Here is a 23,789-nt window from a genome sequence, read left to right on the forward strand (position 1 = left end):
CCGTTGTGGCCCTGTCGAGAGCCTCGTGCCTGGTGGCAGGAAGCCCAAAGGGCTCATTAAAGCCCTGCTGCTGTGCCAGCCATGCTAGCCTGGCACCTGGGCAGCTCAGGGCAGGCTGAGCCAGCCCTGTGTGTGTGCACAGAGCATCCAAGCTGGGATTTGGGAGCTGCATCCCCAGCTGGATTTAGGTCATGCCTCGCCTTGCATGGCTGAAAAGGGGTGACTCTACATCTGAAAAGGGATCTCTGCAACTCCCTGAAAGGTGGCAGCCAATTGTGGGTCAGTGTCTTCTAACAGCTGATAGGACAAGAGGAAATAGCCTCAATTTGCTCCGGAGGAGTTTTAGGTTGGATATTAGGAAAAATTTCTGTAATGAAAGAGTGGTCAAGCATAGGAACAGGCTGCCCAGGGAAGTGGTAGAGTCACCATCCCTTTAAGTGGTCAAAGAACCCATAGATGTGGTGCTCAGGAGGATGTGGTTTAGTGGAGGACCTGGCAGTGCTGTGGGTTGATGGTTGGAGGTGTTTCTACAATTCTGTAACTTTTCAAGGAGTTGGTGCTGTCCTGACGGCCTCCAGGCGGGAATGGTGGACGTGGCTCTGGGTTAGGCTCCCAGTGCCATGCTGGTGCTGGGAGCTGCATGTCCAAGCTCTGTCTGTGCCCTTGCCCAGCCGTGGTTGTCTCCATGTTGCCCTGATGTGCCTGTGACAGTGTGACAGCAAAGTCCTGCTCCCTTCTGTTTGCATCCTGCCTGGAGCACTGTGATCAGCTGAGCCCAGGCACTGGGATGGGGGAAGCTTTTAGCAGACACAGGAGCTGCCTTTGCAGAGCACAGGGGAGTGCTGTGAGTGAGCAGCACTCGGCAGCCACCTTCATGAATATTTTAGCTGGGAGAATTAACATTTGTCAAGGCACATTTATGGAGGCAGCGTGGATGTCTCTTCCCCAGGCTCGCTGCTGCTCCAGGGCAGCGCTGGGAGCCAGGGCAGAGCTGCCAGATCCTGAGCCCAGAGTGGGGCAGCAGAGCTGTGATCTCCCCTGGGACAGCCAGGCCCCGGTGCCAAGGCAACCAGCCCGCCATGCAAGATAGACAAATGGTTGTGGGGTTTTTTTTTTTCCTCTCTCTTCCCCTCCTGGTTCTTGGCAGAAAGTAAAATGTCCCTTTTGTTTGGTTTTCTCCTCCCCCTGCCCCATCGCCTTTCTTTAAAGGTTGTGTTCCAGATTTCATCAACCCACGTTGTGTAATAGCCCTGGACAACAGGCTGGGCATTGGCCATGTCCAATGGAGGCCGTGGCACAGCCCCTCCTCAGGAGCCTGACCCTGGGGTTACCTGCTCCAAAACATCCTGTGTACAGCTCTTGAGCAAAGCTTTCTTGTAGTTTGTATCGAGCTGCTATGTGTTAGAAATGACAGGGAAAGTCTTTGGAAAAAAATTAGAATTTTAAAAATCAAAATAATCCTGTTTTTCTACCTAAAATAATCCTGGTTTTCTACCTCAGCCCTGCAATGCCTTATGGAAATGAGGGACTTTGCAGATAAACCCTTTTTATTTACAGCATCTGCTCCTATACTTGGTAGTTCATCACCTGTGAAGCTCCAGCACTGTGCAGGAGGATGCAGTAATGTCCTGCTTGGGATTTCTTCCTGCAAGCTTCTGAGAGGTCCCCATTCTTTCTTTCCCTCCTTTCCACTGCCCAAGGAGGGGACTGCTGCACTTGCTGAGCTCTGCATCCCAGGAGCATCCATCCAAAGACCCCTGCATCTCATCCAGAGGCTGCTGCTGCTGTTGATGTGGAGAGCCTGGCATGACTCACGGCCTGGGCACCCAGGGAGGGAGAGGAGGAGGAGGAAGAGGAGGAGGAGAGCTCTCTATAGGCTTTGTGTGTTCTGGAGAGGGACACTGTGAGCACGTGTGTGTGTGTCAATAGGGATCTGTCACTCCAGAGGGAAACAGCAGCACAATTGTTTCTTGTCTCTGGTTCCTCTGCTGGTACTGGCAGCCTGGAGAGCTGGAGCTGCTCTTGTGATGTGAGTGCTCCTTTCCTGTGCTGGTGAGGGACAGGCACTGCTCCAGTGACTGGGCTGGAGGCACCTGCTGGCACTGGTGGCCTCAAGGAGAGCTGGAGGTGGTGGTGGCCTTGATGATGTCCTCTGCTTCCACAGAGGTACACCCTGCTGTGCTTCCACTCCTACCCCTAGTTAAATGACACACCCAGCCACCAGATCCAGCTCTGGGGTAGCTGGGGGCTCCAAACCAGCAGCAATGGGAGAGGGCAGAGGCAGGGCCAGCACCTGGGGACAGGGCTGTCCCTCAGCTGGGGACTGGCAGCGTTCAGGAGCTGAGGCTGAGCATCCCCTCCTGCCTCACCCAGACACAAAGCCACTCTGGGGTCTGGTGCTGGGTTCAGCCTTGTATCAAAGCATCTGCTCTTCCAAGGGCTGGTTGAAATCCCAGCCCTGTTGTTTTGGTGTCTCTGCCATGCAACACTTCTCTGCTTCTGCATTTATTTATTTATTCCCTTTCAATGCTGGAGCCACACGGTCCTCACCTGGCCAGGCACCGGCTTTGCTCATCCTTCTCCAAGGTTCCCCAGCCTTGAGAAACCCTCCAGCCCAGAAACAGGGGCTCAGAGGTGAAGAAGGGGCCCAAGCCATCCCCTTTTCCTTGGTGCAGTTTGTGTGTGTGCACAAGCATTTCCACCAGGCACCATTTGCATTTTGCTTCACTTCAAAGTGCCTGTGCTGCCTCCAAGGAAGGAAACAAATGGTGTCAAGGAATTTACATCCCAAGTGAGTGAGGCTGCTGGTCTGTCAGGTTTCATCTGCTGCTGAGGGGTGTGGGGTGCAGGGGAGCTGCAGTGGGATGGAGGGTTCATCCCCAGGGCTGCAGATGGAAAATGGTCATTCCCAGCTTTGTTCCCAGCTCTTTCCTGCTGTCCTGGCTCTGAAGTGCAGTGCTCATGTGTCAGGCTGTGCAAGATGCCAGCATTCACCTTTCACAGGGAGGGCTGAGTGGCAAAACCACTTTGCAGGGCCAGCCTCCAAACCGGCTCCTCGGCTCCCGGCACGCTCCGGTCCGGGCTGGGCGTGGGCAGCAGGAGCAGCCACCCTGCACTGCCATGGCCTTGCAGGGTGTTGCTTCTTCCTCTCCTCCTGTGCCAGCTCCCAGCCAAATCCCTCTGGGGCCTTTCAGGGAGACTGAGTAACCCAAGATCCCCCTGTGGGGCTCCCTCCCTCCTCCTCACCCCCTTGTCTTTGTTGAATTCCCTGGTGTAAAACTGCTCTGGGAGGGGAAGGAGGTTGGACCTGGACCTTACAGTCCTGGAGGCCTTGGCTCTGCCAGAGGCCAGCAAGACAAAAACTGTTCTAAGACTCCACTTGGAACAGGAGAAAGTTTTTTCCGTTGGGTTTTTATAGCTCCCGGAAAGCGGGGTTTTATTTTTGTCGTCTAACACAAAAAAATCCTCTTAGGAGCTGACTACACGTGGTGGTGCAGGGCAGGAGGCTGGGCATGCGCCCTGCTGGGGTCTGGGCTGGGCTTTGCTCTCCCTCCCTCCATCCTGGGGGGTCTCTGGATGCTGATTCCCACAAGGAAAAGAGGAGGGTTTGGTGTCCCTGATGTACAACTGGTCCCATTTATGTACCCAGTGCTGAGCACCTGTGATGGCTCCTTGCCACCCCTGGGCTGTCATAGGATGCTCCCACCCAGGGACACAGCTGCACGGAACAACCTTTTTCCTGGGGAAAGGGGTTATTTCCCACCACTCACAGACGGCTAAACTGGAGGCTCTGGGAGACTGATCTGGATTTTCTGGGTTTGTAGGCTGGGGCCATTGAGCTCTCTCCTGTCATCCATTCTTTGCATGGCACATGCTGCTTTTGGAGGGGTTTTGCTGGTAGGGGAGCTGGTTTCCATGGTAAAAACCTTAACAGCATCTGCCAGAAATCCGTCTCCTTGTTGGCCCGGCCATCTGGAGGGCGCAGGGAGGCTTTGGCAGGGTGAGGAGGTGTCCACAGGCTGCTTTAGGTCCCCCTTTGGTGCTGTTGGCAGCTCAGAGGGGTCTCTCCCTCACCATTTATGTCCCAGGTGCAGGTTTGCCCTGGGGTGCTAGAAGGACCCCAGTGTCCCCAAGCCTGGTGGGGACAGGCAGCCTGGGGACGTGGAATGGCTCAGGGGGGAGGGCTGCAGGCACTGGGGACGGGTGGATACGCTGTAATCGGATGAGCCAGCGCTGCTCCAGATGGACCTGTCAGCTCTTGTCAGTGCTGACACCCCTCTGCATGTCCCTCAGTGTCCTCTTGGGCCACAGGGGCCACCACCTGTCCCACTTCACCAGGTCTCCTTGGAGCTATGGGGCTGAGAGGTGACACTGTGCAGAAAACCCACCAAGCAAGGTCCCTTCCATGCAGCAGTCCCTCTGTGGTTTTTTAGAATTTTAATGAAAAAACCTGGTGCTTGTGTCTGTGTGTTTATCCCTGAGCCATCCTGTGCTGAGGACAGTGGGACCTTGCTGCTTTGCCATCCCTGTCCCCAGGTGCCACCCTACCAGGCCAGACGGATTGCAGCTGCAGAGCAAAGCTGGCCACTTGGTGCCCTTCCTCAGTGTCCAGGTGCCACAACAGGGCAGCCATCCTTCCCTGCATGTTTGGCATAGGAGAAGCACTTCAGTGGCAGCAGTGGACCATGCTGGTGTGGCAGGAGTTGTACTGGTTGGTCTGTGTCCCCAGGTGTGTGGCACAGAGCTTTGCTGTGCACTGGGCATGGCACACAGATGGATCTGGTTATGTGTGGGCAAATCACCTTGGTGTGTAGGATCCTGGTGTGCTCCAGGAGAGCTTTTAGGGCTCAGCTCTGCACTCCTCTGCTCTTCTCTCCTTAAAGTTGCTCCTTTCTCCTTTCCCTTGCAGCCAACCACCCTCCCCCAGGGCACCATCAACATGAACCAGTGCACGGACGTGGTGGACGGGGAGGGCAGGACAGGGCAGAAGTTCTCCCTGTGCATCCTGACCCCGGAGAAGGAGCATTTCATCCGAGCTGAGAACAAGGAGATCATCAGTGGGTGAGTGATGATCAGAGCTGGGGCTCAGCCACTCCCAGGCTCTTCCATTAGCCAGGAGGAAGAGGAAGGTGGGTAGGACCTATGGCTGTGCATACCCAGACTGATCCTGGGTGCTGGGGTAACCCCACAGTGCTTTTAGGGACCCCATCCCATCCCATTTTAGTCACCAAGCCCACTGGCACATGTCCCATAATTCTGGGGCTGGCATGTCTGACCCTGAGTACCATCCACTCTCTGGTCTTCATCCATCCATCCATCCATCCATCCATCCTCATCCTGGGCAGATGTGGAATCCTGGGGTGGATGCTCCCCACCTCCCTGGTCCCAGGGAATCATCTCACCTCCAAGGATGGTTAAAATGTCACAGGAATGCAGTGGCTCAGTGACACTGAAGATTAGACCATTAAAGCGAGCAAATCAGGGTAAAATTCCCAACTCCAGGTGTTGAGTGGTGACCTAGAAACATCCTCTTCCATCACTCACACACTCACATGCCAGCTGGGGTTGAAGCTGGTGCTGGTGAAGGTGCAGAGCCCTGGAGAGCCGAGCTGCCAGCACACAGTGACAGAGTGGGGCTGTGCTGCTGCTCACCTGAGAGCCTTTCCCACATGGAGTGCCTGGAGCGCAGTGCCTCCCTCTCAAAATCTGACATTTGAAACTCCAGCAGGAAGGTGAAGGGATGAACACTTGCTCTTTCCCACTGTTCCCAGGGCACAGCGTCTCCTGCCTCCCCCAGCCCTGGCAGCAGCAGAGTCAGCACTTTCTGCTGAGATTTCTATTTCCGAGCCTTATCTTCGGTCGAGACTCCCCTCATTCTGTAAATACCTGTTGAAATAGACATCTTTCTACCAAGAATTTGTGATTTTGACCAGATGAGTGTTTTCATGCATTGAAATTTCCCTGCCTACTGAGACAAGAGAGCGCAGGTGAGCCTTGGGTTGACAAACCTGTCCCCGCAGCCCCATTCACAGCGACGTGCTGCAGTGGCTGTGGAGCTGGGATGCAGAGCCATGTGGGAATCACAGCCCAGGGGAGTGAGCTCCTCTCCTCCCTGCAGGAGCACTGACTGCCCCAAACCATGGCCAGCCCCATGGCCTGCTCTCTCCACCCTCTCCCCACGCTCTGGTTCCCAGCTCAGCCTTTGTTGCTGGTCCTGCCTGCCGTGGGAGGGAGAGGCATTGCGGAGTGAGGTGGGGCTGATTTATTGCTCATCAGCCCAGCAATGGGTTTTGAAGCAGTGCTTTTGCTCCTGACTGCAGGCATTAATCATCCCCCAGCAGTCCCACTCTGGGGCTGAGCCAGGCTGGTTTTGTTTGCAGTTGCAGCACGACAGGAAGATTTCCCTGGCTGGGGGAGAATTGGTTTCACGTTCATTCTGTGCTTCTGGCGTTCATTGCTTCACCAAACCCCACTTGATGTTGTCATCTCCGAACACTTTACAGCAGCAGTGTGCAAAGCAGGGGGAGAAGGAAAGGGGAGCAGGGACATTTGGGGTGGGAATGTTTCCCAGTGGTGCAGGGATCCCTGTGGAGCTCTCAGAGATGCGGGGCAGGTTGTCAGGCCACGGTGGGAGGACACAGGACTTCTCAATGCCGAGTTCATGCTGCTCTTCCTTGGACAAAAGCGCTCTGTCTGCAGTGTGCGGGTGTTGGCATGGCTCAAGGGGACGGTCCTGCTGGAGGCTCTGTCCCTCTCCACTGTCTTTCAGGATCCTTGAATCCCTGCCCCATGTCAGCCTTGGCTGTGGCCTCACTTTTGTATAGAGCCAAAGCGCCCTGGGGTCATCCCTCTTCTCCTGCCTTATTTATCCCCCAGGAGCTGGTTGGGATGGTTTCTGGGTATTGTTCAGCAAGCTGACCCTGACCAGGTCAGCATCAGTCCTGTCCCTGTGGCACACACCTCACCTTCTGCTTCTCTGCCTGCAGGTGGCTGGAGATGCTGATTGTCTATCCCAGGACAAACAAGCAGAATCAGAAGAAGAAGAGGAAGGTAGAGCCCCCAACTCCCCAGGTAACCCAGGGACACACACACACACACTGTCACCCAGTCCCTTGCCTCACTCTCAGGGCTGTGGCCTTGCTCTGGTCCTGGGGTAGATCCCCCCAAGCCATCAGGATCACCAGCCCTCTGATGCTGCCTGTGTGAGAGTTGGGGCAAGCCAGGACAGCAGATTGGTGTGAATTAATTCCTGGTCATCACTTCCAGGCTCACACACTCCTGCTTTCCTGGCTGCTTTGGGGCCACGTTCTGCCCCCTGTGTGCTGCTTTGTGGTGCCACCCCTGCACACAATCCTGGGAGTGGCCACAAAGCCACATGGTCCCCAAGGGGGACCAGGGAGAGGTGCTGTTCATGGGCCTTTTCCTCAGAAACAGGATGAAATTCCATCGGGTTCCAGTTACTCCCTTAGAGATGACCCCAGAGATAATGGGAATGAAAGGAAAATACGACAGGCCAGGGCCAGGCTGGGAGCTCCGGGGGCCGGAGCTGGGCTCTCCAGGGACCCGCCAGTGGCTTCGTGCTCACTTTGACTATAAATGGTAAAAAGTGGGGCCAGCTCTGACTCACTCGTTCCTGCTTGGCTCCCACGTGGCTGGAATGGGGGACAGTCCCACAGATGGGGAACGTGACCCCAGGGCCACCCTCGTCCCTCGCCGGGGCTGAGAACAGCCGTGTCCCTGAGGCCGCCTGACCTCTGCCTGTGTGTCCCACCACAGGGAGGGCTCCTCCAGCCTTGCTGGGGACCAAAACCAGCATCAGGGCTCCCCTGAGCCTTGGTTTTCATGTCCTCTTTGATGAGGTTCCAAGGATGGCCCTGGTGCAAACTGGGCCATGGATGGGTTTTGTGCAGTGTTTGTTTGAATAAGTTTTCATCACTCCACTGGATAAAGACGTTCTGGGCAATGGGAAAAATGTTAGTGGGGGGATGATCCTTTTTTCAACACCAAACTGTAAGTCTGAGCCACCCCCTGCCAAGGTCTGGGGTCCTCACAGCCTGAACAACCCCGTAAGTGCTGGCTCTGGTGATGCTCTAGGGAAAATGCCTCCTCCCTTCACATTCTGAGTTGTCAATCCTCAATTCCTAAGAAATGGACTGTTGCATTTGGGGCACCCCAGGGAGTGGATGCAGCAGGGCAGGGATGCTCACCCTGGCCAGGGTGCAGCACTAAACCCAGGCTGGCTTCAGCAGGGGGACGGGGTGGAGACGACAAGAGGCGCAGAGCCAGAAAAACATCATTCTGGGTTACATTTCATCACCATGGCAACTTCTTGGAAACCGTACAGGATCTGAGCTCCTGAGCACCAAATAAGGGAAGTGGCTGTGGGAAGGATGGCGGCTCCCCGTGGGCAGATGGGCTCCCCAGGTGCTTGGGGATGGGGACCTGGGACCCTGGTGGCACACTGCCCTCTTGTCTTGGCACAGACCACCCTGTTTTGAGTGCTACCCTCCTTGCACTCTCTCCATCCCATGGCTTCCATCCCCATGGTGCTGGAAAAAGGCTCAAATTCACTTTGCAAAACCAACCTCCGTGTGGGAGCTGCTGCTGATGGATGCTGTGCTGTGTCAGGAGCAACCTGCAAAGGCAGAAGCAGCATCTTTCCTCTGTCTCCCACATCCTGCTGATGCAGGTGGCTGGTCCAGGGAAGGAAAGAGGATGCTGAGGAGAAAATCAGCCCTGAATTCTGCTCTGTGAAATGGCCTCTCCTGAAGTTGGCTGCTGTTCAGCTTGCTCTCCATGTGCTGGTGGAGAAAGCTTGCATTCTTCCTAAAGATGGCCACACACTAATCAGGCAGTAGATCATGTCTTAGAGCTGCTTAGGGAGGGGTGGGCACCTTTGTGATATAAAAAAATAATTTTATATTCTTGCTTTTTCTCACTCTCCATAGCTTTTGGTTGTGTGTGGTACAGCAGATCTTGGTTACAACTGGATGCTCTTGGAGCATCAAGGTCATTTTCAACTCCCCATCATTTTGCATCATCCCTCTGCAAAATCACCAGGGTGGGAGCAATGCACAGAATACCACTCCTGCTGCAGATTTTTGGACAGGGAGTTTCAGGTGTTTTCACTTTGCTTTGCAAGCAGGTTGCAGTTTTAGGGGGAAAAGGGCAGGATTCTCTTGCAGCTTTAGCTGTGCTCCAGCATTGGGAGAGACTGGAATGCCTGTGCCTGCCTGCTGCCCATGGGAACCTGAGGCAGGGTTTGGGGCTGAAATGTGGGATTTGAGGCTCTGCCCTGGGTTTGCACAAGGGTGTGGCAGGCTCAGGTAAGCAGAGCGTGCCCAGACACACCTCACGCAACCAGAGGCTGGTTTTGCTGATTTTGGTGCATTCTGTCTCTTAGAGTTGTTCATACTCCTGAGCAGGAGAGAGTTAATGTCTCTGTTCCCTCACAGACTTCTTTTTGGCCCACATCTCTTCCTAATTAAATACATATCTACAAATAATTACGTGGGGGTGTGTGTAAGAGATATATAAAGATATATATCCTGAGCTGGTGATTAGCTTTGGGCTTGGATCAATGAAGGAGAGTGTAAGGGACCTTGGAGATTGGCCTGATCCCCTGCCTGAGCAGGATGCCCCTGAACTCTGGATCGTTTACCTCCAGCACTGCATTCCTTTGGTGTGAAATTTCCCAAGGGGATTTTTTTTCAAATTGAGGTCATTTGCTGCTTGTCATGGCTGTATGTGGAGCCAGGACACACTCCCTGGGAGATCCCTGGTGGCTCTGGCACAGCCCTGCAAATGCCAATGGAGGTGCAGGGCTAAGACCCACCTGATGTGGGAAGAGGGGATGGAAAGGATGCTCTTTGCAGCCCTTGTTCCCAGCTTTCAGTTGTCTGTTTGTGCACTCCTGTGTTCCCCCCTGCTCCATGGAAAGGGAACAAGCAGCTGGAAAACTTCCCACAATCCAAAGGGGAGTTAATTGTCACTGATTTATGGGTGGCTTTAAGAAAAATAATCTGTGAATGCAGAAGTTTAATATGACAACAGCAAAACATCTGCTAATGAACAAAGCCAAGGAAGGAGTTGGGAAAGCTGCTGCCTCTTCTGGGTCACATTCTGAACCTGGGCTGGCCGGGCTGTGGCCACCAAAGGGGCATCATCCATCATCTGATGGGCTCCAGAGCTCCTTGTTAGCAGAGAAGCACTGAACATGATGGGGAGTGTTTTGAAAGCTGTAAACAGTGACACATGCCACTGTCCCATCCCTGTCCTGCTGTGACATGTCATGGGCAGCACCCAAGCTATGTGGAGCTCACACCTTGGGGCCAAGCTCTTGGGGATCCTGAGTGTGGAGCTGGGGCAAACTCTCTAACTCCCGTGTCAACTGTTTTTTTTAGGAGCCTGGTCCTGCTAAGATGGCTGTGACCAGCAGCAACATTCCCAGCGCTGAGAAGGTTCCTGCCACCAAGTCCACGCTCTGGCAGGAAGAAATGAGGGGCAAAGACCAAGCAGATGGGGGCAGTGGCATTGGTCCAGCCCAGAGCCCCATGCAAGGCCAGGCTGGGGCTGCCAGCTCCATGAAGGACCCTGTGCTGGACAGCAAGGAAGGTGAGAGATGGGGGTGGATGAGGTGTCCATTGCCTTGCACCATGGAACTGTGCTTAAACCAGACTGGCAAGGACAGAGATGGAAATGGATGCAGAGCTGTGACTACAGCTACCCATTTCTTGGTTTGAAAGTTCAGATCTTTCACCTGTACAAACCTAGCCCAAGGGTTGGATCTGCATCCCCAGTTCCCTGCAGACTATCCCACCATGTCCATGGGCGTGAGGGCTGCTCAGGGTGGAAAAGCCAAGGGTGCAGGAGGTAGCACTACGTGGGGCTGGTACCCAGACCAACTTTGCTCTCACATCTGCCCCTGTCCTGGGTGGAATCAGGGTGTTTCTTTCTTAAAAGCAGAACTTGGACTCGAAACCAAGCGTGGTGACTTCTCTGTCCCTTAGAGGAGAGCTCCATGAACGGGGACCGGATAGACTGCGGGCGGAAGACGCGTGTCGAGAGCGGGTACTTCTCCTTGGAGAAGACCAAACAAGACTCGAAGCTGGAAGAGCAGCAACTGCCACCCCCACCAAGCCCACCCAGCCCCAGCACCCCGAACAACAGGTACAGTTATCCCAAATCGCCCTCACAGGAGCATGCCCAGCCCTTTCCTTCCCCAGGTATCCGATCAGGCGACCGAATGATTCACAGCTTCTCTCTGAACTCCTTGGACTCGAAGAGCAGTTGCCCCATGCACAAGGACTCCAACAGCAGAGATGTGGGAAGGGGAGCTGAGAAATCGGGGCGGCCCCTTTCTTTTAAAGCCAGCCGGCAGTACACCACCCTGGCCGACGTTCCCAAGGCCATTAGGATCAGTAATCGTGAGGCCTTCCAGGTGGAGAGGAAGCGGCTAGAGCGGAGAACCCGCGCTCGTAGCCCTGGCAGAGAAGAAGTGGCCCGGCTCTTTGGGAATGAGAGAAGGTAAGGGATGAGTGGCTCATCTCCTTGCATGCTTTCAGCAGCACTGAGGTTGCGTTCCCAGCGCAGCCCGGATGGAGCAGGTGGAATTTGCTGGGTAGAGCTTCTTTGTTTTTCAGTGCTCCTGGGTTTAAGGGTGCTCATCCTTGCTGAGCAGGTGGTGGGATGTCTTTAATAGTGGTAGTGGGCAGGTGTCACCCTGCCTGGCTGCTCTGGGGATATAGAATGATTTGGGTTGGAAGGGACCTTAAAGTTCATCCAGTTCCATCCTCTGCCATGGGCAGGGACATCTTCCACTATCCCAGGTTGCTCCAAGCCCCATCCAACCTGGCCTTGGACACTTCCAGAGATGGGGCAGCCAGAGCTTCACTGGGCCACCTGTGCCAGTGCCTCCCACCCTCACAGGGAAGAATTTCTTGCTAGTATTTAATGTAAAGCTGCCCTGGTGTTGGGTGGTGTTGGATGCCCACCCTGGTGGCACACGCTGGCAGCCAGCACCAATAATTAGGTTAGCTCTCCTCGTGGCGTTAGTGCCAGGTGCCTTACGCAACTGCCTAATGAGCTGAGAGAGGTTTCAAAATGTCACAGCATTAATCTGGGAGGGGAGGGAGAGGTGGGTGCAGTGCCAAGGCAGGGCTCAGCAGGCTGCAAAACAGCTTAGTGTGGAGGAGGATGGGGAGGGCGAATGCAGCGCACGCCGGGTGCCCTCTGGGCGAGGCCGAGGATGGGCTCCACTCGCCCTGAGAGAGTCACATTTGTGCAGTGAGGGCAGTGGAGCAAACTGGGAGACAGGCCCTGGGCAAGAGGGCTGCCTGCCAGTCTGATTTTCCTGCCCTGCTTCTCCTCCGGGCATGTTCTCTCTCGCACAGTTGCAGTAGGAGCTTCTCCTCTGCTCCTTCCCAGCCCCTAAAGGATTGTTTTCCAGACTGGCTGGGAGAGCTGGGAGCAGCTCTGGGATGTGCAGCACAGCCTTGTGCTGGTGCCATCAGTCGGCAGGAGGATCCCAAACCTGGCCCAGAGTGTGTGCAGGGAGTGCTGGACTGGGTATAAATGAGGAAAGCTTGGGTTTGGCTTTGTCTGCCTTGGGATTTGGCTTTTCCCCAGGATGGAGGAGTAGGATACCACCTTGGCTGTCCTGGCCAGGGACAGGGCTGACAAAAGGCCAGTGGCTCTGGTTATCAGGCTGAGTTGGTGCTGCCTGTGACATTATGTCCCTGCTGCCTTTGCTTGCACAGGATGCCCTGGCCAGTGCCTGTCCCCAGCCTGACAGAGCAGGGCATTCCTCCAGTGCCAGCAGTCCCTTGCCCTGGGTGTCCTGCAGCACTGGGATCATCCTGCATGGAACTGGGGAGCAGAATTATAACAGATAACAGGGCCTGGGAGAGGACATTGCTGCCAGAGTCTGTCCTTTTTTAATGTCAGCCCCACTCACTGCCTGCTGGTGGGTGCCTTTTCCCAGGGAAACTCTGTTTTTCCCAGCCTGCCTGTTAACAGTATTTTTGCTTTATCAGTATTGGCAGCAATTCCCCTGCATCAGTCCAGGGCTTTTATCAGAGCAGAAGGGGTGCAGGGAGAGGAGCAGGAGCTGCACCAGGCACTGGGGTCTTGCTGCCCACAGGGCTGAACCTGGTCCAGCTTTTGGGAGGGGGGTGATGGCAGAGAGAAAGGGGAGGGGTCCCCACCTGCCAGAGGGTTTGGCTGTGGATCACAGCCCTCGGTGCTGGAGGAATGTGCCATGAGCAGGGATGGCTCAGTGGGTGTTCAGGGATGGGCACGTTTGTTTTCTCCTCTGGTAACCTGGGAATTGCCATGCAGGTGGTGTGGGTGGAGAGGCCCTGTGTCCTGGAGCTGGGACAGCCATGTTGGAGCTCAGTGGACTCAACAGGGCACACAGACACTGTCCAGTGTTGCACCAGAGAATTAACATTCCCCAGCACCCTGCTCAGCTTGACTTGGCTGCTTTTTAACTCGAGTTTACTTAGTCTCTGTGTCCCTCTCATTTTTCTCCTCTGAGCTCAGACTGTGCTGTTTGAGGCTGGGCAGATACAATAACTCATTTCCATGCTGTGGGGTTGGCTTTTCCCCCTGGTTTAACACCATTTGTAATAATCCTTCTCAGTAACCCACTAACATGTCTGGGCACACTTGTCCCATGCCAACCCCACAGGCACCAGCCAGGCATTGTGCAGATCTGCCTTTCAGTGCAGCCAAATGAACTCACTCAGATTCTGTTGGTATTTTCAGCTCTTCCTCCCTTTTTTTTTGGTGTGTAAATCAGTGCAAATGTCAGAGCTGTGGATGGAAAATAATTATTTCAGGTACCCACTGTTGCATCCTGAGTGCCACACCTGCAGGCTTTGCTCCAGATAAAAACATTTGTCAAGGCTTGTCATCCTGCTTCCTTATCACAAGAAATATTACGTGATTTAAGGCCAGGAATTTTCTGTGCTGACCATTTATACCTGACTCTGCCTCCATGCAGACATCTGAGCTTGCAACCATTCAGAATCAGGAAACAGGAGATAATCTCCACGATTTTGGCAGAGCAGCAGAGTGCGAGTTCCCTCTGCTGGCACGTGGCAGGACAGGGCTGCAGCACCCACCAGGATGTCACACTGGGCTGGGGGACAGGGATTGAGGCCAGAGAGGTGGAGCCATCTCCAGTCTCCCCTCTCAGACCCATCCCTAGGGGAGAAGGGCAGGGGCAGCTCTTTGGAAACCCCATGGATGAATCTGGAGGTGCTGCACACAAAAATCACAGCTGAAAAGAGCTGCAGGGATGTCCTTAGACAGCAGTCCCCATATCCCAGAGGGACTCTGCAGCTGCAGGGATAAATTCCTGCACATCTCAGGATTTCTGTTTGACAAACTTGGGGTGTTGTGCACAATTCCAGGGGTGCAGCCTGTAAAACCACAGCTTTCCCAGTTCACCTGATGTTCTTCTCACACTGGCAAGAGTTCACTGTGGTGTCAGTCACATCTGCTGTAGGAATGTGGTCAGGGGCTGAGGTGTATTTCTAGCATCAATTAATAGCAGAATTGCCTGAAATTGCTTAAATGACCTTTCTCACTCAAATTCCTTCTCTGGAGTTTCTTGAGGTGTAAAGCTCTGCTCTGAATTCTGCTTCTCCCTATACAGTGGAGCTCCTGCTCTCCCAAATACAGTTTTTTTATCTTGTAAAACTATCCTCATCATTCTGGTGGACCTCTTGGGAAATGCCTCTTCCTTTTCCTGACACTCTCTATTTTTCTTCATGCTAAATAATGAATGAATCCAATAAAAATAAAGGTCTTTCTTCCAATCAAAGAAAATCACTTTAATGACAGCTCCTCCTGGTCTTTTGAGCTTTCCTTCCCACTGCACACCCCCTCCACTAACAGCTGAGATCTGCAGCCTGGGTTTAGTGGCCTGGAAAAGATTAACAGCCTGCATGGCCAAGGCATTCCTTGGGATGAGCTTTTGTAGTTGAAAAGCACTAAATGGCACTGCAGCTTTTAAAAAGCTTCTTCATACCTGTCCCAGCCTTGTTTTGTCCACCCAGAGCTGCTGTGCAGAGGGAGCAGCTCAATCCAACAAGTGGGGAGGGGAGGAGAGCCCTTCCTTCCCCATCCCTCCAGGATCTCTGTCAGTAACCTCTCTGAAATGTTGAACTAATGGGAAAAAAAATAAAAATCTTTCCTGTAATCTGGATGATATTAACCCTTGGGGCTGTGATTTGGTTGCAGTGATTTATTTTTCTCCTCCTTTTTTTCAATGATGAATGACTGGAATGATTTTGATTTTGTTTTGTATGTAGATGCAGATATATATAATTTCCTCTTCTGTTCATTCATTTTCCAGCCTTGTTTTCTTCCAGGTCTTGTTGCTCTCCACCTTCTCCTGCTGTGTTGCTGTGTGACGTGTCCACCTTTACTTCGCCTGCTTCGCTACCATCTCATCTCAATCTCAAGCCGTAGAACAACCTGGTGGTGCAGCCCCTTTCATGAGAAATCAACCTGCTTTTGATTTTGTTTTTATGGTTGTTTTTTTTTTTTTTGGTTGGGTTTTTGTTCTTTTTTTTTTCCTCTTGATTTGTTTTTCTTCAGACCTTCACCTAATAGGGCACAGACAATGTTAATTCATGGACTTTTTCCTCCCTTCCGAACTGAGACTCAGAGAAGGCTGGGCCAGTATAAAAAGGGTTGAAAGAATATGACTCCAAAACAGTTCCCTGTGTTTTGACTGTGTGTCAGTGAACACAGAACATGGATTTATGCTCCACAGCCTGGCCTATGTCAGGCTTCTCATGAGCAGAGCATCCCAGGGAAATCGGGAGCTCTGCTCGAGCCTGGGATTGCAAACTGGGAGGCAGCAGGGGCTGAACAGATGTCCCCTAAAACCATCAAAGATCTTTAAATTTACAAAGCAACGTCTTCCCCACCAATTTTGTCCCTTCCTCTTTGGTTGTGTCCTGGCAGCCTGGCTCTGAGCAGCAGTGGGGGGCCCCAGCCCCCAATGGGATGGGATGTGCTCAGACTGGTTGTCTCATTTACAGAATTTGGTGCAAATATTGGTTGAAAACTGAACATCTCATGGTATTTGAACCCTTAACCTGCTGTTCCTCTTTGTGGAAAGTGTTAAAAATGTTTTTATTTTGGATAACTTGTTATCCCTCGTGTGGTTGCCATTGTGATTTTCATGCACATCAGAGGCTCACACAGAGCAAGCAGCTCCAAGTTTAGATGTGGCACATGTGGGTCCAAATTTTGTGTCAAGAAGCCACTCAGAGAGAATTTTTTGGGGAGCTTTGAAATGAAACTTTAAGCCTCACAGCTTGAAGCACAGCTGCCATGTGCTGGTGGTGGGTTATTGCTTTATATTCCCAGTTTGTGATTGAAGACCTGAGGCTGATACTTTCCTGCAAACTTAGACACGAGCAGGTTCTTTGGAAATTCCTCTCCTGTGGGTCAGCAAGCAGCTTTTCATGCTGAAACAGCACTTCTGATTCCGCCTGTTTGCTTTCCTTAAGAGAATCCCGTTTGGGTTTGGTCCAGGGTTGGCTCCTGCTCCATCCACATTTCTTCATAGTTCTCCATCCTCAGAGACACAAGTGCCATGGGCCACCAAGCCAGTGTTTGAGAGCCCAGGGCATGCCCCCTGATGTCCAGACTGGATTTTCAGCCCAATTAAGAGGAGGGAAAGGCCCCAGGTTCTGCAGGGAGTGCCCTTCCATGGTACAGAGTGCTCCTCATCTCCTCAGGCCCTTTCAGCAGATGCATCCATCCTGTGAGCCAGAGCCGTGGACACCCCTTGCTCCATGCAATCCTGTGGTTGTTCCCCATGTGGGGTTCAGTTTTCAGAGGGTTCCTGTTGCAGTGAACACACTAGGGGACCCAGAGCCACCCATTACCTCTGCTTGGTGTGACATGTCAGGGGTCTGGGGTGCAATTGAGAACCCCAGTGCTAGATAGCAGAGGCAAAGCTTAAGCCAAAGCTGCTCCATAACCCCTACTTCCAAGAGGCTGTAAAAGTCACAGATAAAAATTGTGTGAGGGGTTTCTAGTTGCTGAAGGAGCTGCTAGGTGCAGAGCTGAGTAAAGTGAGGTTTTCCCCCACTTTGTGGGTAAAATGATGTCAGATCAGGGTTTTACTCTGGATTTGGCCATGTCAGAGCTCACAGAGAAACAGGGACCACAATCCAGGTGTGCATGAACTCTGGGTCGAGCAATTCTGCAACCTTTAACTTGTGGGGTTGTACAGCTCCACCCAGTTGCTGCTCTTGTGTTTAAAGCATCTCTGGTTTCCCTTTTGTCCCTGTTTTGCAGGAGATCCCAGGTGATTGAGAAATTCGAGGCGCTGGATATTGAGAATGCAGAGCACATGGAGACGAGCGCGCCGGGAGGCGCCGCCCTGTCCAGCGAGACGCGGCAGGGCAGGAGTGAGAAGAGGGTTTTCCCAAGGAAACGGGTAAGATCCTCAGCCAGACAATCCTGAAACATGAAACCTGGAGTCCTGCAGCCAGGATAGAGGGTTTAGCTCAGGGTTTGTCCCTGGATGTAGATTTGGAGTCCTGCAGAACTGCTGTGTGTGCTCAGTGTGGGCAAATTTTCCTGCTCTGCTCCCTTGGCCCAGGGAGATTGGAGTGGAAAATCAGGCTGTCTCTTCTTTCTTCATAATACAAAGGGAAACTTAGATCTGGCGTGGCAGGATACATCAGGATAGGGTGAAGTAACAAAAGAAACATGTTTGAGAGTCCCAGATTTGCTTGGGTATAATGAGAACAAATTAATGCCTGAAAGGACAAAAAATGTATTGCTAAGGAAATGACACTTGTTCTGAGCCTGAGATGCCCCTTAAATAAAGCAGATTTTTATGCCATGAGCCAAGAGAGCAGGACTCTGTCCTAGTTCCTGCACTGATCTGGGCTAATGCTGTTCACACAGGACTTCACTTGTGAGGGAGCAGCCGTGGGCTCCATCCTGGACGTGTCTGCGTCACCTCTGTCCCCACACCGCAGGGCAAAGTCACTGGACAGAAGGTCCACGGAGTCCTCAATGACGGTGAGCCACCAGGGGGGTGTCCCCTGCCTTGGGGAAGGACATGAGAGGCCCTTCCCAGCAGGTCCCACAGAAACTGTTGGACTGTTGCTGCTTTCCTCACATGGGATATGGGATACACTCAGACTTGGAGCAGGTTCAGGGACCTGAATCAGGTGTGACCAATGCAGAAAGTCTCAGGGGCCCAGCTGGAAAAGGGCCACACTTTTTGCCTGTTGCAGAAATTAAAACTCAGTCTTGTGAGGAGCACTTTTCCTTAAAGTACAGCAGCAGCTTGGGAAGCAGACCCTGCTCTGGATATTTTCCCCTTGAGTACCCCATTTCCTCCATGCTTTGTGTGATGTGTCAGGCACTCATGCTGTAGGTAACCCTGGAATTGCTGGGGTCACCTCACCTGGCCAGAGCCCCTCTTTGCCCCATGGTGTCCCCCAGCAGAGGCTGCAGCAGGGCATTTCCAGCTCAGCAGAGAGTCAGTCCAGTTTCTGGACTTGGACCAGCTGCTGTGTCATGACTGTGGTATTTTCATAGCACCACAGAATCCCAGAATGGTTTAGGATGGAAGGGACCTTAAAGATCATCTTGTTCCAACTCCCCTGCCAGAGGCAGGGACACAGACCAGGCTGAGCAAACACATGTCCCAGTTTTCTAATGCCATTTCCTTGATGTTTATGCAGTTGGAAGTGGGTGTGAGTGGGATGAAGGCTGCAAGGAAGGGCTGAACCTTCCCTCCTGAGCTTTCCTCCCTTTGCATATTTCAAATGCTCACCAGACCTGGAGGCAAACAGTACAGAATAAACACAAAGTACTCTCCTCTCCCTCACCACCCTTCTGTAGGGACAAAATAAATACACTTGCTAATCTCTCAAATAGATTACAGAGCTACTGTAAATACAAGTTGCATTTTTTGTGGATGGACAGCTTCTGTTCAAGGACTTATCAGAAAAATGCAGGAGCTTGGTGTTTCTGGAGCTTTTCCTGTATACTTGTACAGCCACAAGAGTGATTTTTAAATTCCTGGTGGGAATAAAAAGTCAAGAAGTGCATATGAAGTGGCAATACACATTATCTAGTGAAGGGAAGAAAGTCATGCAGGTTTAGATTAGATATTAGGAAGGAACTCTTCCCTGTGAGGGTGGTGAAGCACTGGCACAGGTTGCCCAGAGAAGCTGTGGCTGCCACATCTCTGGAAGTGTTAAAGGCCAGGTTGGATGGGGTTTGGAGCAGTCTGGGATAGTGGAAGATGTCCCTGTCCATGGCAGGGAGTTGGAACAGGATGATTTTACCGTTCCTTCCAGCCCAAAACATTCTATAATTCAATACTTTACTTTCCCCTGTGTTTTTGTGGAGCAGGACTGGGTTCCCACCACCACAGGATCACTCAGATATGGGAAGTGCTGCCCCACAGGTTTGATTGAATAGGCTCCCAGACCCAAGTTCCACTGCTGCCCTTGCTGTAGCCCATTTCAGAGCTGCAGCTGGGTTTCACACACTGCTGTGTTTTCCTCCTCCACTCTGCAGCACGTGGAGCAGCTGGAGGAGCTCAGCCTCGGGGGAGTGAAAGCATTTCCACCACATCCTTCCCTGCACACAGGCAGGGCTGGGAGGAGGGGCTGGCAGCAGTTATCCCACGCTGTCCTGCTTGCTTTCTGCAGGAATTCAACATCCCCGTGCACCCACATGGGAGGGAAAAGCAGGTGTCATTTGGGTGGTGCAGAGCTCAGATTCCCTGTATTTCCAGCCTTGGGAACTCAGCCTGTTTTGAACCCTGCAGCCTTGCATCAATAGCACATCGTTTTTCTTTCATAATATATAATAGAGGGTGAAACTGCCTGAAGTCATGCTAATTCCTTGTTTATCCTTTCTCTGCAATGCTGATGTAGCAGTAGGAAATTGCAGGAGAAATGGTAGGAAGGGAACAGCCTGAATAAACTGAGCAGAGGTCTCCATTCCTCCTGAGAGCAAACATTTAGCCACCATGCAGTGTAATGATTCAGCTTGGGGTAGATGACCTTTAAAAGGCCCTTCAAACCCAAACTATTCTATGATTCTATGAATTTAACTGGTTTTGGTCTCTTTCATTGCTCTGCTGGGTTTTATCAACTCACTGCTGTTGCCTTCAGGGCACAGACACTTCTTCCATCTCCTGATCCCTCTCTCCTTTCTTCCAGCCCGACCTGCTGAACTTCAAGAAGGGCTGGTTGACAAAGCAGTATGAGGATGGGCAGGTGAGTCAGGAGAAAGCTCTGCCCTTCTTGTCAGTGTTTGGTGCTGTGGTCAGTCCTGTTTCTGGCAGCTCACTCTAACATCCTCTGTTGGCACCACGTGGAGCAGCTCTCAGTGCTGATGGAGCCCCAGTGTCCTGGGTAGATCAATATTGGGCTTCTCTCAAAGTGGGAATTGCTGTTGCTCTGTCCTGGGGAGGTTTCAGAGGTGGATATCACATTGTGGGTTTCTAGGGAGCCAGGGCAGCTTGGATGGCAGCACTGGTTTCATGTTCCTGTTCCCTATTTATTACTCTCGTCTCCCTTGTGACCCAGCGACCTCTTTGGTGTCAGAAATGAGGCTCAGGTAAAGTCTCCTGAGTGCCAGGGAAATGGCAATAAATAAATAAATAAATAAATAATGGCTCTGAGGGAAGCAGCTGGTTCCACTTCCCTGCTACCAGTTCCCAAATGGATGCAGGATATTCTGCCCTATTGGAGCTTTAGGAGTGGGCACTGATGCTGAGGCAGCGTGGATGGCCCTGGCTGTTTGCAAACCACCCCTTCCCTGCATTTCCTTCCCTCCTACTCAGCTCTCAGGGAAAATAAAGGCAATTTGCCTGTGGCTGTGGCTGTGGCTGGCCCAGGCTCTGCTGTGGGTACCCCTGGTCCAAGGACACATCCATAGACAGCCAGAGGGGAATTGGCAGCTGGAGCAAGTGCTTTATTGACTGAAAGCTGCCTTGGGTGAGCCTGTGCTGGAAGCATTCAGGAGGCAGATTTGTGTAGAAGGAAGTCTAGGAATAGACTTCCAACTCAATTTCTAGGTACTGTAGATAAAGTATGAATGGCTTACTACTTTTTTTGTGCTAAAAAGGCTTGAAGTGCAGTCCCTAAAAGCCTCATCTTGTAGTGGAGCTAATGGGGAGGCTGTGACTGTCCTGTGGCTCTCGTGGTGTCACTGCTATGTGCAGTGTCTGGTACTGTGCAGGGTGGCAGCAAACCATCACTGTTCCTTGCCCTGCTGCCTGTTTGGGTCTCCCCTTTCCCATGGAGTGGCCTTGATGAAGCCATGTGTGGAGCTGGGAGGGACAGGCATCGAGCTGCCTCCTGCAGGGCAGTTCTGATGGTCGACCTGTGACAAGCAGCCATGAATATGGGAAAGGAGCAGGATTGTAACTGCTCCATCTTTGTTGTTTCCTAGTGGAAGAAGCACTGGTTTGTGCTGACTGACCAGAGCCTGAGATACTACCGGGATTCAGTGGCAGAGGAGGTGAGTGTCTTCTGTCAGTGTTCAGCCCATTACAGGGCAGCTCCTGGTGCTCCCAAACGGATCCTGGGCAGGTCACTGCCTCCCTCAGTGCCCCCATTCCCAGATGCCAAAGTCCTGGAGCCCCTTCAGGGCTTTGTGCTTCTCAGGGGCCTGCTGTGCCTTCCTGCAAGCCCACCATGCTTTGGGGCTGCAAAGCTTGGTTGCTTATTTTACCTCTTCCCTCTGCAGGCAGCTGACCTGGATGGAGAAATCGATTTATCCACGTGCTATGATGTCACTGAGTACCCAGTTCAGCGGAACTACGGCTTCCAGATCCATGTAAGGAAAATGTGGGGAGCAGGAAGAATCCAGCTGCAGGACAGCTGATGGAGATGCTTGTCCATGACAAGGGGAACATCTCCCCAGACACCCAGGAGAGGCCACTCAGCATCCCCCCACAGTGCTCCAGAGAGCTAGGTTTGGGTTTGAGAGTCAGTTTTTTGACTGTCAGAAAAGGAAGGGGGAAAGGGAAGGTTTTGTCACAGCCTTAGGGTCTCACTTATGGCAGAATCATCCTGATTGCTGGGAAATGGCAGTTCCCACTGGGAGTGTGCTGGGGGACAGAGGGGCTGGGTTTTACCTCTGTGCAAGTAGTGCCCTAGCACTGAGGGCTTGGGGATGGGTGCAGGGTGGTCTTGGGGAGTTGGGAAGCTGCTGGTGGATGCAGTCACCTGCTCTGAGCTGTTCTTTCTCTCTCTGTAGACAAAGGAAGGGGAGTTCACCCTCTCTGCCATGACATCGGGCATCCGCCGCAACTGGATCCAGACCATCATGAAACACGTTCGCCCCACCACTGCTCCTGATGTGACAAGGTAAGGGGGGGCTGTAGCAGCCCCTGCAGCTCTGTGGTTTGCTGTGCAGGAGTAACTCATCCCTCATCCCTTTTCTTTCCTCTTCCTGAGCCTGTCTGTTCCTGGAAGCTGCAGCTTTTTCTCGCTTCTCTCTGAGCTTAATTTGGATACGCGTTGTGGGGATGCTGATATGCCGAGTTATTCTTACACGTGCAGATTTCAAAGAGGGTTGAAAATGTGGTTTTAATTTGTGCATAGGAATATGAAACACTGTTCCTATATCAAGGCTCCTCTGGATTCCCACCAGGTATTGTGAAACCACTTGGATTCAGTTGTGCTGGGTTCACCCTTTCCTCTGGCTACTGTTCAGCACGAGCTGCCCAGCCCCTCTATGGGTCACAGCAGCAGGAGCTCAGGGTTCAGTTTAGAAGTCGTTTGGCTCTGATCTATTTTAAACTCCAGCCAGGAAATCATCTTCCCTCCTCTTCTGATCTTGCAGAAAGCTGCTGCAGCTCGTCCCCCTTGAGCAGTAGTAATGCTGGTGTCTCCTCCTGCGTCAGTGCCAGAGGAAAGGGACCTCCTGCGTCACAGAGTACCTTCTGTGGGCGCTTCTGGCTGTGTGTACTGGGTGTTTGGCCTCCTCACAGCTGTCTGTGCTGGCCACACTCACACAGGCCACTTCTTACAGGCTGTGTGGACACAGCTACACCACTAACTCCATCTCCTGTCCTTACTGTAGCTGCAGCCAGCAGGTTTTTGTCAGGTTTGTTCCTGTGTTGATGGAATGGCTCTTCTCACCCAGTGCTGTTGACCTGGAGATGCTCCAGCTTCTCCTTCTCCATCCTGCTTAGCCCTCAGCCATTGTTTTCCCAGCCGTGCCCGAGCTCTGGTGGATTTCACAGGGGTCTCATGGAAGCTGCCTTTCTCCTCACTCCTGTGTATGTTTGATTTCCATGCAATCCCAGGAAAAACTTCTCTTTGAAACTATCCGTGCTGAAGCCCAGGTTGGAAAACTGTGTTCTCTCCTGTATTAACGTTCTGTGGTTTGTATATCTCGTGATTCACTGCATGCTCCTCCTTTTCTGCACCTCGGATGGGAAGTCCTGCAGTTTCCATTTATTTTTCTTTCTTTTCTTCCCCCCCTTCCTTTTTTTTTTTTTTTTTTTTTTTTTTTTTTTTTTTTTTTTTTTTTCCTTTAAATAAAAACCAGAGAGAAGGGAAGAAGCAACCTGGTCTTGACCCTTGATTTCCCCACACTGGTATCTTCCGATGTGACTAGATACGAAGATGAAGACCAAGGAAATTTGAGGGGACCTCTCTGCCTTTAAAGAGCCAGATGTATTTATGGTTGCTCACAGGTTACTGCAGCACGATAGCCCTGTGCTCACTGTCTGCACCTGCTCCAAGCCCACACAGAGTGGTTTC

The 23,789-nt window shown here is 52.4% G+C and overlaps 1 protein-coding gene across 6 annotated transcripts in view; it reads left to right on the forward strand.

Moving 5' to 3' along the window:
- Positions 1 to 23,789, forward strand: part of MPRIP (myosin phosphatase Rho interacting protein) — a 76,099-nt gene that overhangs the window by 25,436 nt on the left and 26,874 nt on the right. For 5 of the 6 annotated variants that reach the window (XM_058816370.1, XM_058816369.1, XM_058816368.1 and 2 more), the window contains exons 4-13: positions 4,910 to 5,061; positions 6,987 to 7,071; positions 10,404 to 10,614; positions 11,010 to 11,169; positions 17,329 to 17,470; positions 17,947 to 18,063; positions 20,229 to 20,285; positions 21,466 to 21,534; positions 21,763 to 21,852; positions 22,276 to 22,385. In XM_058816370.1, the coding sequence (XP_058672353.1) occupies positions 4,910 to 5,061; positions 6,987 to 7,071; positions 10,404 to 10,614; positions 11,010 to 11,169; positions 17,329 to 17,470; positions 17,947 to 18,063; positions 20,229 to 20,285; positions 21,466 to 21,534; positions 21,763 to 21,852; positions 22,276 to 22,385 (1,193 nt within the window). Of the gene's footprint in view, positions 1 to 4,909; positions 5,062 to 6,986; positions 7,072 to 10,403; positions 10,615 to 11,009; positions 11,527 to 17,328; positions 17,471 to 17,946; positions 18,064 to 20,228; positions 20,286 to 21,465; positions 21,535 to 21,762; positions 21,853 to 22,275; positions 22,386 to 23,789 lie in introns of all 6 variants that reach the window. The other variant, XM_058816367.1, reaches the window with a different exon arrangement.

Source organism: Ammospiza caudacuta, chromosome 17, assembly GCF_027887145.1.
Source record: "Ammospiza caudacuta isolate bAmmCau1 chromosome 17, bAmmCau1.pri, whole genome shotgun sequence".
Classification (NCBI taxonomy): domain Eukaryota; kingdom Metazoa; phylum Chordata; class Aves; order Passeriformes; family Passerellidae; genus Ammospiza; species Ammospiza caudacuta.